Genomic DNA, 14,350 nt, shown 5'->3' with positions numbered 1-14,350 from the left:
AATGTGCTGTTCGTAGGAGGCATTTGGATCCATGAATAATCTTGGCAAACTTTCCAACAGTGATTGTCATTCTAACTCTCTCCATCACTCACGTCTCAGTCCATGTCCTTTTCTTCTTTAGTCCCTAGTCCGCCCATATCCATGTTCTCAGAAAACCATATTCACGTCCTATCAAAGCTAGTGGTTATTTCTTTGGGTGTTCATGGGTTTGACCCTACAGGCATTTAAGGATGCAACTTTACAAACCAGAGCAGGGACTTCAGGGTCAAGGCCCTGACTAGCATTATTTATATTCATTTTTCCCTATTTTATCTTTCAAGGGCTTGCACTTTGCACGCGGGGCGTTGCACGGGCCCTTGTACTTTGCACCCGGGGCTGGCATTTACCCTTGCGCTTTGCACACGGACGTTGCACGTCACTGCCCTGGGCACATGGCCTGGCCCCAAGCGTGTGCTTTGCACACGGAATAAGGCTCGGGGGCTGCACGCTGGGATCGCACTTTGCCCGCGCAGTGCTGCAGGGGGCCCCCTTCTTGGTACGTGCACGTGGCCCCTGCGCACGCGCAAGGCTCCAGGCCGCCACGCGCTCCCACGCCGCTTTCCCGCGTCGGCCCCGCCACGGAAGTGACGGAATGGGGCCGAGCCATGAGCAGGATGTGACGTTTTATCCGCTGGCCGCACGAGCCGCGGTAGCCTCGCCCCGAGCACGCGGAGCAGCCATGGCGCCGGGCGTGCAGGCGGGCGGCGGCGGCGGCCCCGGGTCCCCCCGCGAGGGGCTGCGGGACTGGGTCTGGAGCGCCTGCCGCTTCGCCGCCGACAGGAGCGACTTCCGCAGGTGCCCCCTGGCCGGGCCCCCCGGCTGAGCGCGCTGCTGTGGGGTGAGGGGGGCCGTGACAGCGCCCCCCCTCCCGCCCCCCGACGGGGAGACTGGGGGCCCCCCCGGGAGCCGTGACAGCGCCCCCCCTCCCGCCCCCCGACGGGGAGACTGGGGGCCCCCCCCGGGAGCCGTGACAGCGTCCCGCTCCCCGACGGGGAGACGGGGGGTCCCCCCCGGGAGCCGTGACAGCGCCCCCCCTCCCGCCCCCCGACGGGGAGACTGGGGGCCCCCCCGGGAGCCGTGACAGCGCCCCCCCTCCCGACCCCGACGGGGAGATTGGGGGTCCCCCCCGGGAGCCGTGACAGCGTCCCGCCCCCCGACGGGGAGATTGGGGGTCCCCCCCGGGAGCCGTGACAGCGCCCCCCCTCCCGCCCCCCGGCGGGGAGACTGGGGGCCCCCCCGGGAGCCGTGACAGCGCCCCCCGACGGGGAGACGGGGGGGCTCCCCCGGGAGCCGTGACAGCACCGACGGGCTGTGACCTCAGTGTGGGGGAAAGCTGCTCTTCACGTGCCCTTGCAGGATCTGAGCTGTGGGCCTGTGGCTCCCCCCCAGGAGTCAGGCCTGGTTCCATGGCACTTATTGGAGCTGAGAGAGGGGGGAGGCTCTACATGTGCCTGGAACCTACCTTGCTCACTGAGGCTGTGGCCCCCAGAGCCCAGGAAGCGCACACAGGCCTTTAAGCCATGACCGGGGTGGGTCACTGCAAGGGGTGGTGGCAGAGTTGGGTCAGGACATGGTGAAGACAAGTTAAAGGGAAACATTGCATTCAGTGAAAAATGCCGTTGAGGAAACAGAATCTGGAGCAGTGCTGTGTCTGCCCCATTGTTTTCAGCAGGGCAAGGTCCCTAAGTGACACACTGAGAGGTGTGAGATTGTAAGGAGAAGGAGTTGTCTGGTAGCCAGAACTGGGGCCTGGCAGTCAGAGTTCCCTGGGTTCTGTTCCCCTCCAGCTGGGAGGAGGAAGACTGTGGTGTTGCAGCTAGGCCAGGGAATGGGGCATCAGGAGTCCTGCAATCTATTTGTGGCTTTGTTACTGACTTGCCCTGTGACCTTGGACCAAGTGACAGCCTTCCTGGGGCTCTACTTCCACATCTGTAAAAGGGAGAAGGAGAACCTTTCCTATCTAGTAAGGAGGTTGAGGATGTATGTTTATTTCCTTTCAAATTTAAAGCGCTTAATACATATTGTTATTCAGAGTAAGAGTTTGGTACTTTAGGGTAAAGATCCCAGACATGTGAGGCAGGTAACATTTATCCTTTTACACAACGTAAGTCAAGAATAATCACAGGGCATCTCTAATAATTTTAAGCCTCTGTTGAAGAGAATACACTCCTGAAATAATTTAAAAAAAAATCAAATTAGAAACAATTAAATCCTGTTCTCTGCATTTGCCTTTTTTCTGTTACCAAGATCTCTGGTATGTGAAAAACCTGACATCTGCTTGAGTTCATCTGATTCTGCTGCTTATTCCCTACCTGAAGTCATAATTCTGCTTGCCATAATTGTGGCAGCAGCTAGTTACCATAGGAGGGGGAATAAGCAGCAGGAGAAAATTATTTCTTAAGACAAACATCCTGTTTTCATGGAAATCTCCCTAATATAGGATGAAGCAGGGGAAATACAGAATATAGATGGGAGTAGAATGGCTTCTAAACAACAGGCCCTTCCTGAGGAGGCAGCAAAAAAGGGGAAACCCCCACCCACAACTAACATTGTTGCTTCTTCCAGCTATAGCATAGCTTGGCAATGAGACTTAATATTTGTTTGTTTTAAAGCCATCAGTGCTGGAGGTCTTGCTCTGTACATTTACAGTTGGTATTCTAGGTAGGAAACACTTTAATGTAGGCCAGACAACACCAGTTGCTTCAACAAATCTAACTTTGTATTTGTTTCAGAAACCTCATAGTTAACCTGGGGCTTTTTGCTGCCGGAGTCTGGGTAGCCCGAAACTTGACAGACATTGATTTGATGGCTCCTCAACCAGTTGCATAGCAGTACTAGTGAGTACCTGACATTGTGAAGGTGTGGAAATACAGTTGTTGTTTGAATAATGAGAGGAAACAAACTAATCAGGATAATCAACGGTTTGGATAAAGGAGCAGCAATAGATATGGGAAGTTCTGGAGCTTTTGCACGACACAGGATTAAAAGACCGCAGTGCATTATTTTCTACAGAGGAAGACTGCTGCAGTCAAGTTGTGGGAACTGCACTTCTGTCTAATAGGGGCTCCACTGTCTGGAGCTATCAAACTTCAATATTAAAGTCTGTTTTGTGGAGGAGGAGTGTGCAAGCTAGAACTGGACTACGGGGCTGCGCAAGAGACTTCTTTAAAGTTCCAGGGCCTATGTCTCAGTTTCAAAGACTTGCATAAATCTATGTCCACTTCCTTTGTAGGAGTCTCCCCTCCACTGCTTTATACTACCCCTTAGAGTTGTCAACAGCCTTACACTTCCTGTGGATTGAGCTCCTCCCCCTCCTTTTTTCACACCTATTTTAGTGAAGCTGTACTAGCGTGATTTGCTCATTACTACATCCTTTTTTGCCAAGGCCTCAGGGTAAGGATGTTGTTTTGTAAAGGGCCACTTACTGTGCAATCTGTGTTATGCCTTCTCCAAATATGTTGCGTATCTAAGACATTCTGATTAATGTAATGTACGGCACAGTCTCAACCTAGCCTCATGGTCAGTAATGGATATTCCAACCCAGCTGATTTTTAAGGTTACCTTAGGCTCCGAAATGCCCTTCAAATGGGCAGCAAAATTCAAATTACATAGATTTTTCCTTGATCCACATAATTTATATAATCAGGTGAACATGCAAAAAGGTAGGCCCTGTAAAACTATAGGTATTTATATTGTGCCCTAAAATACAGTGTTCAGATACAAGACTGAACACCACCCATGCATTTAACCATCAATGGTAAGGTGTTTCACAACTCAAAGTGGTATTCTAGGGGAAACATGATTACCTTAGTGACTTCTCACCCAATGTCATTTTGTTACACTAGACCAGACACTTGGCTCTCTAACCCATCCTTTGTCTGATCTTTAATTGCAGATGTGAATAAAATGTACCTGCATCAAGTCTGAAGAGTTTCTAATCTCAGTGTGACAGGATGACCAAAATGATGATCAGAAGAGCTGTGTGGTGTTTGTTGCTTTTGTTCTAGGTAACTGAAAGTTCAGCAGCAGCTCTAAAATTGTATTTTAATTCAAGCATAGCTATCATTCCACAATGAACAGTGATAAGTGAGGAGAAGCCATTTAACGCTTGATGTTTGTTGTATATTCAGTTCACCCCACTGAGCTCAATGTCTATTAAAGTAATCAGTTATTTTCAAGACTTGTGAAGCTGTTGCATATTGAGTTTAATTCTGTACCATGTCTAGAAGCTTCTTATTAAATTATCATAAAATGTGTGAAATAATGACATTCTATTGCACTGGAATTTTATTCTTTTAATAGGAAACTTCATCTTACAAAACAAGGTGTAAAAAAGAGTAAAGATTTACAAAAATCATAAAAACATGATTCATATTTCACACCCAAAAGAGAAAGGAACAAGTCCTAATCCTGTGTTGTAAGCAGGACTTGTCAGCTATTTATTCAAAGGGAAAACAACATTTTTAAAAGCCCTAAGTAAACTCTAACCACCAGAAATGTACACGGATAAATGTTCAGACAGGATAAAGCTGGTGCATTTCTTTATCTTAGAGGAATTATGATTGTATGTTATACTTGGGGAAGAAGCTGTTTGGTGTTGCATAGCATTTTAGTGCCTTGGACTGGTTCTGCTAGTTGCCACCATTAAGTTGTTGTTGGAATCCAGCTGATCTTGGTGAGGCTATTCCATGGGAGGTGAAAGTGATGATATGGAGGACAGGCTCAGAAGCACTGCTCCTTTCTAGCTTTAAGCATGTGCGTTGTCATGCTATAGCTACACAAACAGTAGCACATGTTCCAGCCCTGAGCATTATGCAGCACCACTGCAGCATGGCTTCAGATCCTTTGGAATTTTATGCATGAGTTCATCTATTACTCTGTGTTAAGAGGAGTCCTACACAGCACAGCCAACAGATTCAGGTGTCTGTTTTTTGGTGGGGTGTAGTGAGGGCCCTTCAGAGCAGATGGAGGAAATAAGTCAATTTCAGCTTTATCTAGTAAGTTAATTGGAAATAATCTCCGCCTAAATTTTCAGAACAAGTATTTCAGTATTCAGCAAAGGATGCTCATTATGAACTTAAGTCTCACTAAACGGGAGACATGTCCTCTTCCAACAAAAATTAAAAAGGGAAGAACATTGGATAGATTTAAACTTGATTCCTAAAGGTTTTTGACTTAACATCCTAACTTCTTCCTAGAACTTGGGTTCAGACAGGAGCCAGGTTATGCAGCTGTAGGCACACAATTCTGTCATGGTGAGTTACTGGATGTTGACTGAAATAGAGCTCGTTTAACTTCCATAAGATTAGGAGCAGTCCTTCACCAATACATCTATGCACTGAAATGGCCAGCAATTAGTTAGATTCCTAGCTGTCATCTATGAAAGTCCTTGCAGCTAAGACAGCCTTGTTAATTACCAGAGCATGGTGTGTATCAGCTTAGGTAATTATTGATCAGGTAGCAGAAGCCTCTAGTACAGCTACACATAGCTTTGACTTAAAGCCCCCCCCAAAAGTCACTGAAAAGCCAATGTCTGGCCAAGTTATTTTTTTCCCCTTCACACTTTGGGTTTCTTGCTCAAAAAAGCAAAAGAAACATCCATCCTTCATTTGTGCTTTCAAGAGAATGTTTAATGTTAAAAGAAAACTGTTCTTTCCAGCCTTGGCAAATATTTAAAGAACAGCAGTCTTCCAAGGATCACCAAGCAAAGTGTTACTTTATAATGGGATTTTAAAAAGTACTTGGCCCTGGTTTAACTGCTCCTATTGAAGTCAATGGTGTAATTCCTATTGATTTAATGGGAGAAGAATTAGGCCAATCCAAGGGCTCTTCAAAATCCCAAACTTAATCACTATTCCATAAAGAAGCTTGGAAATCCATGATCAGAACTTGTAAATTAAGTTTACAATCTGGATCTAGACTGTTCTCAGTGGTAGCAGATGACAGAACAAGGAGTAATAGTCTCAAGTTGCAGTGGGGGAGGTTTAGGTCAGATTTTAGGAAAAACTTTTTCACTAGGAGGGTGGTGAAGCACTGGAATGCATTACCTAGCGAGGTGGTAGAAGCTCCTTCTTTTGAGATTTTTAAGGCCCGGCTTGACAAAACCCTGGCTGGGATGATTTAGTTGGAAATTGGCCCTGCTTTGAGCAGGGGGTTAGACTAGATGACCTCCTGAGGTCCCTTCCAACCCTGATATTCTATGAAGTTTATCTGTTATGTGAACATTTGTTTAAATCGGATTTTAAAACATTAAAAAGGGGAAGACTCTTGGAAAAACATTGAGGGGGATTTTATTTCAGGCAAACAACTTAGCTAACTTTTATAACTTTTTTCCTCTCATATGAACTCTCTCTTTAATGGACACTAATAGTTATGGCATTGAGTAAGTTTCCCCCTTAATTTGTAAATGCTTATTTAAAGCTAAGTTAAAATGGATCAGTTCTACTTCACACCATGGGCTCCTCATGGTGCCAGTATCAAGGTCACTTCTGATTGGCAGCAGCCAGCAAGGGGCCCCTCAAACACTTACTCAAAGTTGAGTTTTCACATATTGGTGTGGTTTATTTGAGGCAGGGGGAAATCTGTGCCTATGTGAATTTTAATTGTTAGGCCAAATGGTACTGTCAAGTGGTAAGGGCTTTCTAATACGATTAGGCAGGAGCGTATACAGTTGTAGCCTTGCCAGATCAGGAGTACTGAGTTAGACAGACTAAAGGTAGCATTACTTATCCAATCAGAAAGGTGCCAAGGTGTAGCTAGGCAACTGTTTAAATTAAGGGATAGATTCTAGACTAGAGCAGGAAAAGCTGGCAGAAAAAGCCATTCACTTAAGGCTCTAGCTTGTCTCTTTTGATAGATACATTGTTAGGCCTTGTCTACACACAAGAGTTGTAGTGGTTTAACTATACTGGTATAGCTAAAGTGATACAATTCCCCCCACTCTCCAGTGTGGCTGCTGTTATACACGTATCCCACTGCAGCTTATTCCACAAATGAGAAGGGGAATAAGCCATACTGGTTTAAGCACTTTTCACCCAGCCACACGTAGGACATCGTATCACTTTAGTTATTGGTTTAAAAGAACCAAACTACACAACCCTAACTAAAAATTATGCTGATAGAAAATGTGTGCAGACCAGACCTATTAATGTGCAACACACAGTACACTTCAAAAAAATTACACTCCCAGAGCATGCATTACCCTACCATGTAGACAAGCTCTTAGATTGAGACTCTAATTACAAGTGCACTAAATGCTGTTCCATCTCAGGCCCTAGATGTTCTTTCTGTTCATCAAGCAAAAAGCCAGCATCAGAAAGTTCTCTACAGAGTTTAATTTTAACATGAAAAGAGTTCAGTTTCTCTCTCATATCTAAGGCAATAGTTTTCTACCCTGAAATGCTTAACCATAATTTTTTAATATTAAATCAAAGTACAAGCTATTAGTTGTCTATTCATTCCTTTTTTACCTCCAAGTGACCATTGTGGGGTTTAAGCAGGTGACTTCCTTTATATTTTTCTTTAAATCTCCAGAGAAGTGAGTGGATAGTTTCTGAGAAGGAATAGTTTTCCATTAAACTTATACTTTTTGTAGAATGTATGGTTAAGTGGCAGGCCCTCAAGGGTTAGGATTTTGCTGCTGATCAGATTCCATTCTTTGATTTTATGCCCTTTGCTGCCGCCACCACCCACACACAAAAGCATTCACTGCTGGATCCTCTGGTGATTAAACTCTTCCTGCCTCATCTACATATACTCCAAAACGTTTTACAGTGGTCATTTCAGCTTTGTCAGTGGGTTGTTTTTTTAACTCCTTCCCTTTCCCAAACTCCAACCTGAACAGAATTCAGTAAAAGAGCTGTTCATGCACAAGCTTCAAACAATAAATAGTTAACAGTGGTTAAAGTCAGTCTTGGGCCCATTGGGCTGGTCATTTTTTTTTTCCTTTTGGAAATGTAAGTTGAAAACATTTTTAAGACTTGTTCCAGTTTAAAAGTTCCTTTTGAAAGCATTTTGGCCAACCATACAAATTATTCTTAGAACAACTGGAACTCATACATACACACAAAATAAAATAAGCACAATGGAAGGAATGGCCCAAGGCATACCCTAAAATTAACTAAGACAACTAATTACAAATTGGTACAGGTAACTAACAAATGCAGTTTTTGATCATGAAACCTGTGCTGTGGTTTTATAAAATTTAAAAACTTGCAAGAATGCTTCACATTCCCACTTGTAAATACATGGATATCAATATTGATGTAATAGAAACCAAAAACCCTCCCAGTTTAGGTTTTATATTCCCACAGGCAAGAAATTCCTACTCAACTCCTTCCTCCCTGGCTAATCTCAAACCAGGTGCAGAGATTAGACACAAAAAAAGGCAGCATTCAGAGCAGGAGTTGGGATTTTACCATCTACAGTTTAAGTAGAGATATTTAGCCACCTTAACCGTGCATCTTGCATATGAAACTGCAGTATTGTGGGATTGTTTACTACACTGCTAACTGGTAAATCTGTGCAAATAGTACCATGTCAAAGGTAACTCTCTCTCTCCCCCCTCCCTCCCCTTCTTAAGTCTCCAATCATCAGTCAATATGTTTAAATCAGAAAGGCCTTTCCAAAACTCCTACTACTCTACCAAAATGCTGCAAGTGGAGATTTTATCCCTCATATAACACAGGTCTTATTATAAATAAGGTTCTTGTTTTGAGAGGCATAACCTTACTGACCTGATTGGAAGTGGTCTGAGTAACATAGATAGAAAATAAAAAAAAAAAAAACATGTTCTGCCTTTGAACAAGTAGTCATTTGAGTTATTACAAACACAGAGATTTCAGACATGTACACCAAAATATATCAAGTTCTGAACTTGCTGGTAAGAACTGTTTTTCTTCATTCACATACAGATATGAAATGTAAAAATGTCAATGACACTGAAAAGTACTTGTAAAAAACATACAGATTTGTCTGCCACTTGAACGATGAGAGGGGAAATTCTTTTAAAACTCCCAACTTTTCGGTCCCATGCAAAATGTAATTGGATACAAGGCACCAAATTTAATGAATCATATAAAAATTAGTTCACAAAGCTTTATCAGTAGGTAAAACTAACCCCTTTCCCAGTCTCCCATTCCTGCCCCCCCCCCTTTTTTTTTTCAAATTTTTCTGTCTATAATACTGTTGACCTCTCCCATTTTATGCTGGGGTATTTTGATGGCAGCCAACACCCACTTGCTTGTCTCTTCCACTGGGAAGTAACTAAGCATATTCTATCAGAGATTCTGTATGGCAGGGAGACTATTTACACTAGAAGCCTTGGCTTTTAAAAACAAAAATAATCTCTGCTTACGAGTCCATAGGACACATTTAACATTTTTACCATTTCCAATTTTATTTCTACACTCAAGATGTCTGGAAGTTCTTAACTGTGTGGAGGTGGTCCTGTCACCCGGAAGGGAACAATTCCAATATGACAGCTCAGTCCCAGACTGTTTAATATGCATTATTCTATCTACTGCCTCACCTGTGACAATGTTTGAAGTTATCAAACTGGAGTTCATCTAGTCAGTAGACTACAAAAAACTTTGTCAGCTTTCAGTATTTTGCATTGAAATTCCTCTTCGCCCAATGCATAGTGTAACTTGGCAGTGCAGGCAGTAAGAGAGTAAGGTACTGGGAAGTAGTTGTAATTAATTTGCTAGTGGTGAAGTTAGCCTAAGACAATGTTTTCCAGCAGACCTTGGGACTTAAAATTTACAACTTCATGGTCAGGTTAAGATTTTCATATTTAAAAAACTAAGTGAAATAGAACTGGTTTACTTAAGATTTAAATAGATTAAGGAGGTGCTGGTGGTGCCTCCATATTTCAAGCTGCACATACGTACGAGTATAAGTAATTCATTAATTTACAGCAGCTTCCTATGCTTCTAGAGGCCTATCCTGAAAGGTGCCAATCACATTCAACTCCCATTAGCTTTGGGTGTTGCTCAGCACCACCGCTCTCAGGAGGCTCTGTTCACCTGACAGGACTGGGCTCCTAGAAAGCCACAGGAGCAAAGGTAGGACAGAAAAAATGGTGACAATTATTTTTCGTCTACTGTAGCACTCCAAGGTTTAAGGCTAGCATTAGTTGCTGCTTCAGAGCCTTACAAATTTGGTCATCGACATCCTTGTATTTGCATATGCAGCAGCAACCTCTTGCAAATGGTTTCCATCAAGCCAATAAACTTATACAGAGCAGGCATAATTTCTTATTCATCCAGTCATTTAAAAAAGAATTGAGATATTAGCCTGTTCCACCCATTTTTTCTTTTTTAAATTGAAGAATTTTAACTACCCATACAGGACCAAATTCTGCTCTTAATTACACCAATTTAAGGATCTGATTCTGCCAACATAACTACTGTACATAACTACTCACATGAGTAGTCTTATTAAAGTAAATGGGACTACTTGCATGATTCAGGTAGCATCCGTATGTTATGTGTTTGCAGGATAGGGACCTAAATCTGGAGTAATTCAATTGACTTCAACTGAGCTACTCTAAGTATATGCCAGTGTCTGAGCATAATTTGACTCATAGGATTAAGGAGGGACAAAGTTTATTTTATAGGTTACACTTTTGTCAAGCATTCACTTAAGTGGACTTCACTGTAATTGCAAATAACATCTTCATCTTATTGACCTAGACATGTAACTTCCAATCAGAATTTCTGGCAACCAGGACACTATAAAACAGTGTACAGCACAGTGGGAGCACTGGGCGATGCTTATATAAAGAAGCCTGCAGTAGACAAATATAAACCAAACAGCATAAAAAATGCTATACGCTATCGCTTCCAAATAAAAGCTAAATATTACAGAAACCTCACAGTGTTGGAAAAAGCAAGTTTAATTTAAAGTATAATTATTTCCTTCCCTACCAGGGTAAGTCTTTTTTCTGACTGCAATTTCTCCACATCTCAGCACTACTGGGTTAATGTCATATGGAGAGGCCACTAATCTCAAAAGATGTCAACAGCAAATGCTACAAATCTGCTTGGGAAATCTGATACATTGATGGCTAAATGTACACCCTCCTTCCAGCCTCCCTTCCCTCTCTGCAACCTACTCAATTCAAGTGACAACTGTATTACTACCTGAATTCAAATATTAATGCAACACACTCAGTCAAAAGATGAGCATTCATAGTGATAAGTCTAGGCTCACTGCAGTAACAATTGTAATGCTGCATTGTGGTTTGCCTTTATATCATAGACTTTTCTATAACAGCGTTACCATGGCAGGAGTTTCCAGAAAGTAAATTTGCCATTATGGTCATCAGTCATGGTAAACTGTGAATCTGCTGTTTAAAAGCAAATAATCTACTTTCTGTTAAATAATGGGTCCAATTTCATCTTAAAAGAACTGATAGGCTTGGAAGGATAATCAGTGCTTTGGAAAATATCTATTTCTCCCTCCACCCCCAAAAAAGATTAAAAAGGTATTTTAGTACTTCAGCTTTCTCTTCTCTACTTTTTTCTTTCAAATATTGTTTGGACTAATAAGTATGTACTTTTTGTATTAGCAAAGAACCAATCATGCTTATAAATATTTGATAATCACAGCTGCATGATTTTGTTTCTAAATCTTACGGACCTCAACTTTTACATTCCCTGGGCCAAATTTGGACTGCAGTGAATTCAGTGGAGTTGAATCTCCTTACATTCTGTCTTAATTTGGCCCATTACATTTTGAATAGTTACTATCTATGGGGTTTCTTTTTATTTCCTTGAATTGCCCCCCAAAAAATCAGTACATACATCTAGGAAATAAACAAATACCTGTCAGAATTCATAAGAAATAAAAATCAAATCCTTCCAAGCCTAGTTACAGATAAGGCTTTTTTTTTTTTTTTTTTTTTTAAAACAAAACAAATTTCATTAGCACCTATGGGACTGCCTCAAATTGCTCTGCCTCCAGTGAGTGAAAATGTAGAATTCTGAAATTACAGTTACTAGCAAAACAAAACCAGGCAATTTTTATAGGCTCCAAAGCAACACGTTGCTCAGACATACAGGAAACACGGATTCTTGAGCAACTCCCACTCTCCAGGACAGTGAAGACCAGTGTCTCCTTGAGGTGACACACTCAGTCTTTGCTCTGGTGACAGGAAAGAAGTCGGTTGTCTGCCCTGCCATACTGCTCCCTCCCTCCCGGATAGTTGGAGTGATTAACAACAACCTGAGAGGAGAGTCTGTTTTGCCCTTAAGACAGGAGGTTAATTGTCATGATAGTGGCAATGGCAAGAGGGTATTACTTCAGGAAATTTATCCCACCCTCTAGAACAACAGGATGGCTCTGCCAATTAGTTTATATCTGGTGGGCAAATGCTGACAAGAATAAAAGGAAAGAAGGAAAACCAATGATTTCAGGACTTTTTATCTGGATTTTAAGTTTAAATTTCTGAGGTTTAAAATGTCCCACTGGATTTTTAAATTGTTTCCACCTTAGCCATCTCCACCAAACAAGACTGACTGCACAGGGAACAAGAGACCCTCTTTCGAACTCTCAGGTCTGATCTCTAAAATTGAACATGGACAGCACAATCCTCAAACTAAATAAATGTTTTAAGTGTGGTTCTACTGAGAAAAGAGACTAAAATGGTACTGTGAGGCCCTATGGTTGCTGTGTTTCAGTGATTTCTATACCAAGCTCAGATTGCAAGTATAAAGATGTTTTTACAAGTCTGCAGCTCTGCAAACTCAAACTGGGATTTGAGAGCCAAGCCACCACTTGAAATAAAGATGTGGCTGGCCAAATTCTTCCCTCCATAATGTCTATGTAATCTCATTGTCTTCAACAAACTTGCATAAGCGTAACAGGTTGGAATTTAGTAAGCAATTGTGTTTATGCACAAAAAAACCCCAAAATCCAGCACACTCCCTTATAGCTGCGTTGGCACTGTAGTGCTAACAGGAATAAAAAACAACTCACACTTATTTTTGCTGCTAACGTCTGCAGACAGGATTCTGAACATGTACTGGGGCAGATCTGATCAATCAGAAGGTTCCACTTTTACATGATCTCTCTCCAGAGCAGAACCACATTTATCACATTCCATATCAGAAGTGAACACTAAATTTCCAAGTCAATTTAGTCCAGTTAAAGAAAAATGCTGCCATGTGTGTACCAATGCTAAATTTAGGCCCTGTCAATACTCAGAAAATGATCTGTTGCTGACAATGGAAGTCAGTAATGGGCATCCTCTAGTCCCTTCCTCTACTGGTGGTGTCCTATGTGCACTAATCTATTTTCAAAATGTTTTCAGCACTGTTACAGACAATGTGATTAAGGCTTGGTGAAACGTTTTCCTAGGGCAAAGGGCCTTAGAAGACTCTCCAGCAAGAATGCCTTTTGAAAAATACAACTCCACCTATTCAAGATATTTTGGGGAAATTGAAGCCACTCAGACAAACACAGGTGGGAAGGGACTGGGTAAGTGATTCACACCAGAGAATATCATTGACACCAAGGGAATGAAGGTTAAGTGAGATTCTACTGTACCTCTATTTTTTCTGGAGATCTTTTTTGTAATCCGTATTAATTGCTAGCGAATTTGGGAGTCAGTTTGATAGGTTTGTATTCTGGATGAACAAATGGGTTGTACTTACTTTTACATGCTTCATTTAATTTCTGTTTGAAATAAGATGAACGATACCAGGCATCTGTGGCTGTTTTGAGGAAAGTGAGTTTTACCAATGAAAAAAAAAGAAGAAAAGATTCTGACTACAATTTTCTATGACGGAATTGCACAGCCTGATAGGCATTTTTCCGGACCCTGGGGTGGCAAACATGGTGATTTGATCTGTTCCTGCAGTAAGCCTTTATTCCTACGAAGAGGAATGATGTGTGAACACCAATGGTTTAAAAAACTGAGAGAGTCAGTTGAGTTATTAATGCTTCCCATCATGGGAATGTCAGTCTTCTGTCCTTATCGCTGTTTTTGGACGGCACCTGAGCTTGGAGTTGTGTTTCTGAGATTCCTGCTTTGCCCTGCACTGTTCTTTGAGTGTAAAAAAGAATGTAGGCCTGGGTTTTGCACACCTCCTCCACGCTACATACATTCAGTTTGGAATCATTGCAGTGGACCCAAAAACCTAGGAACCAAAGGAAGAAAGAGGACATTAGTAACGAGACCATAATCCTTTTGATTGTCTCTTATAAACGTACCCTAAAAACAATCACAAGAAATGGGAATTTCCAGGGGAGGGGGAAAAGAGAGGTGTTTTAACCTGCAGGTTAGCAGGTCTGCATAGCATTTCTA

General features: G+C 42.2%; 1 protein-coding gene across 3 annotated transcripts in view; it reads right to left on the bottom strand.

Annotated features, from left to right (window-relative positions):
• Nucleotides 1-4,319: 4,319 nt before the first annotated feature.
• Nucleotides 4,320-14,350, bottom strand: part of USP49 (ubiquitin specific peptidase 49) — a 34,468-nt gene continuing 24,437 nt past the window's right edge. The window contains exons 8-9 of one of the 3 annotated variants that reach the window (XR_013348573.1): nucleotides 5,369-14,183; nucleotides 4,320-5,333 (exon numbers count right to left, since the gene is read on the bottom strand). Coding sequence is in view for 2 of the 3 variants with exons in the window: in XM_077839616.1 (XP_077695742.1) it covers nucleotides 13,993-14,183 (191 nt within the window). In the remaining variant the exon portion in view is untranslated. Of the gene's footprint in view, nucleotides 14,184-14,350 lie in introns of all 3 variants that reach the window. The other 2 variants (XM_077839616.1, XM_077839617.1) reach the window with 2 other exon arrangements.

The sequence above is a fragment of the Eretmochelys imbricata genome, chromosome 21, assembly GCF_965152235.1.
Source record: "Eretmochelys imbricata isolate rEreImb1 chromosome 21, rEreImb1.hap1, whole genome shotgun sequence".
In the NCBI taxonomy this organism is placed as follows: Eukaryota; Metazoa; Chordata; order Testudines; family Cheloniidae; genus Eretmochelys; species Eretmochelys imbricata.
Note: the sequence above shows the minus strand (reverse complement) of the source record. Positions and strands in the feature narration are given on the sequence as shown.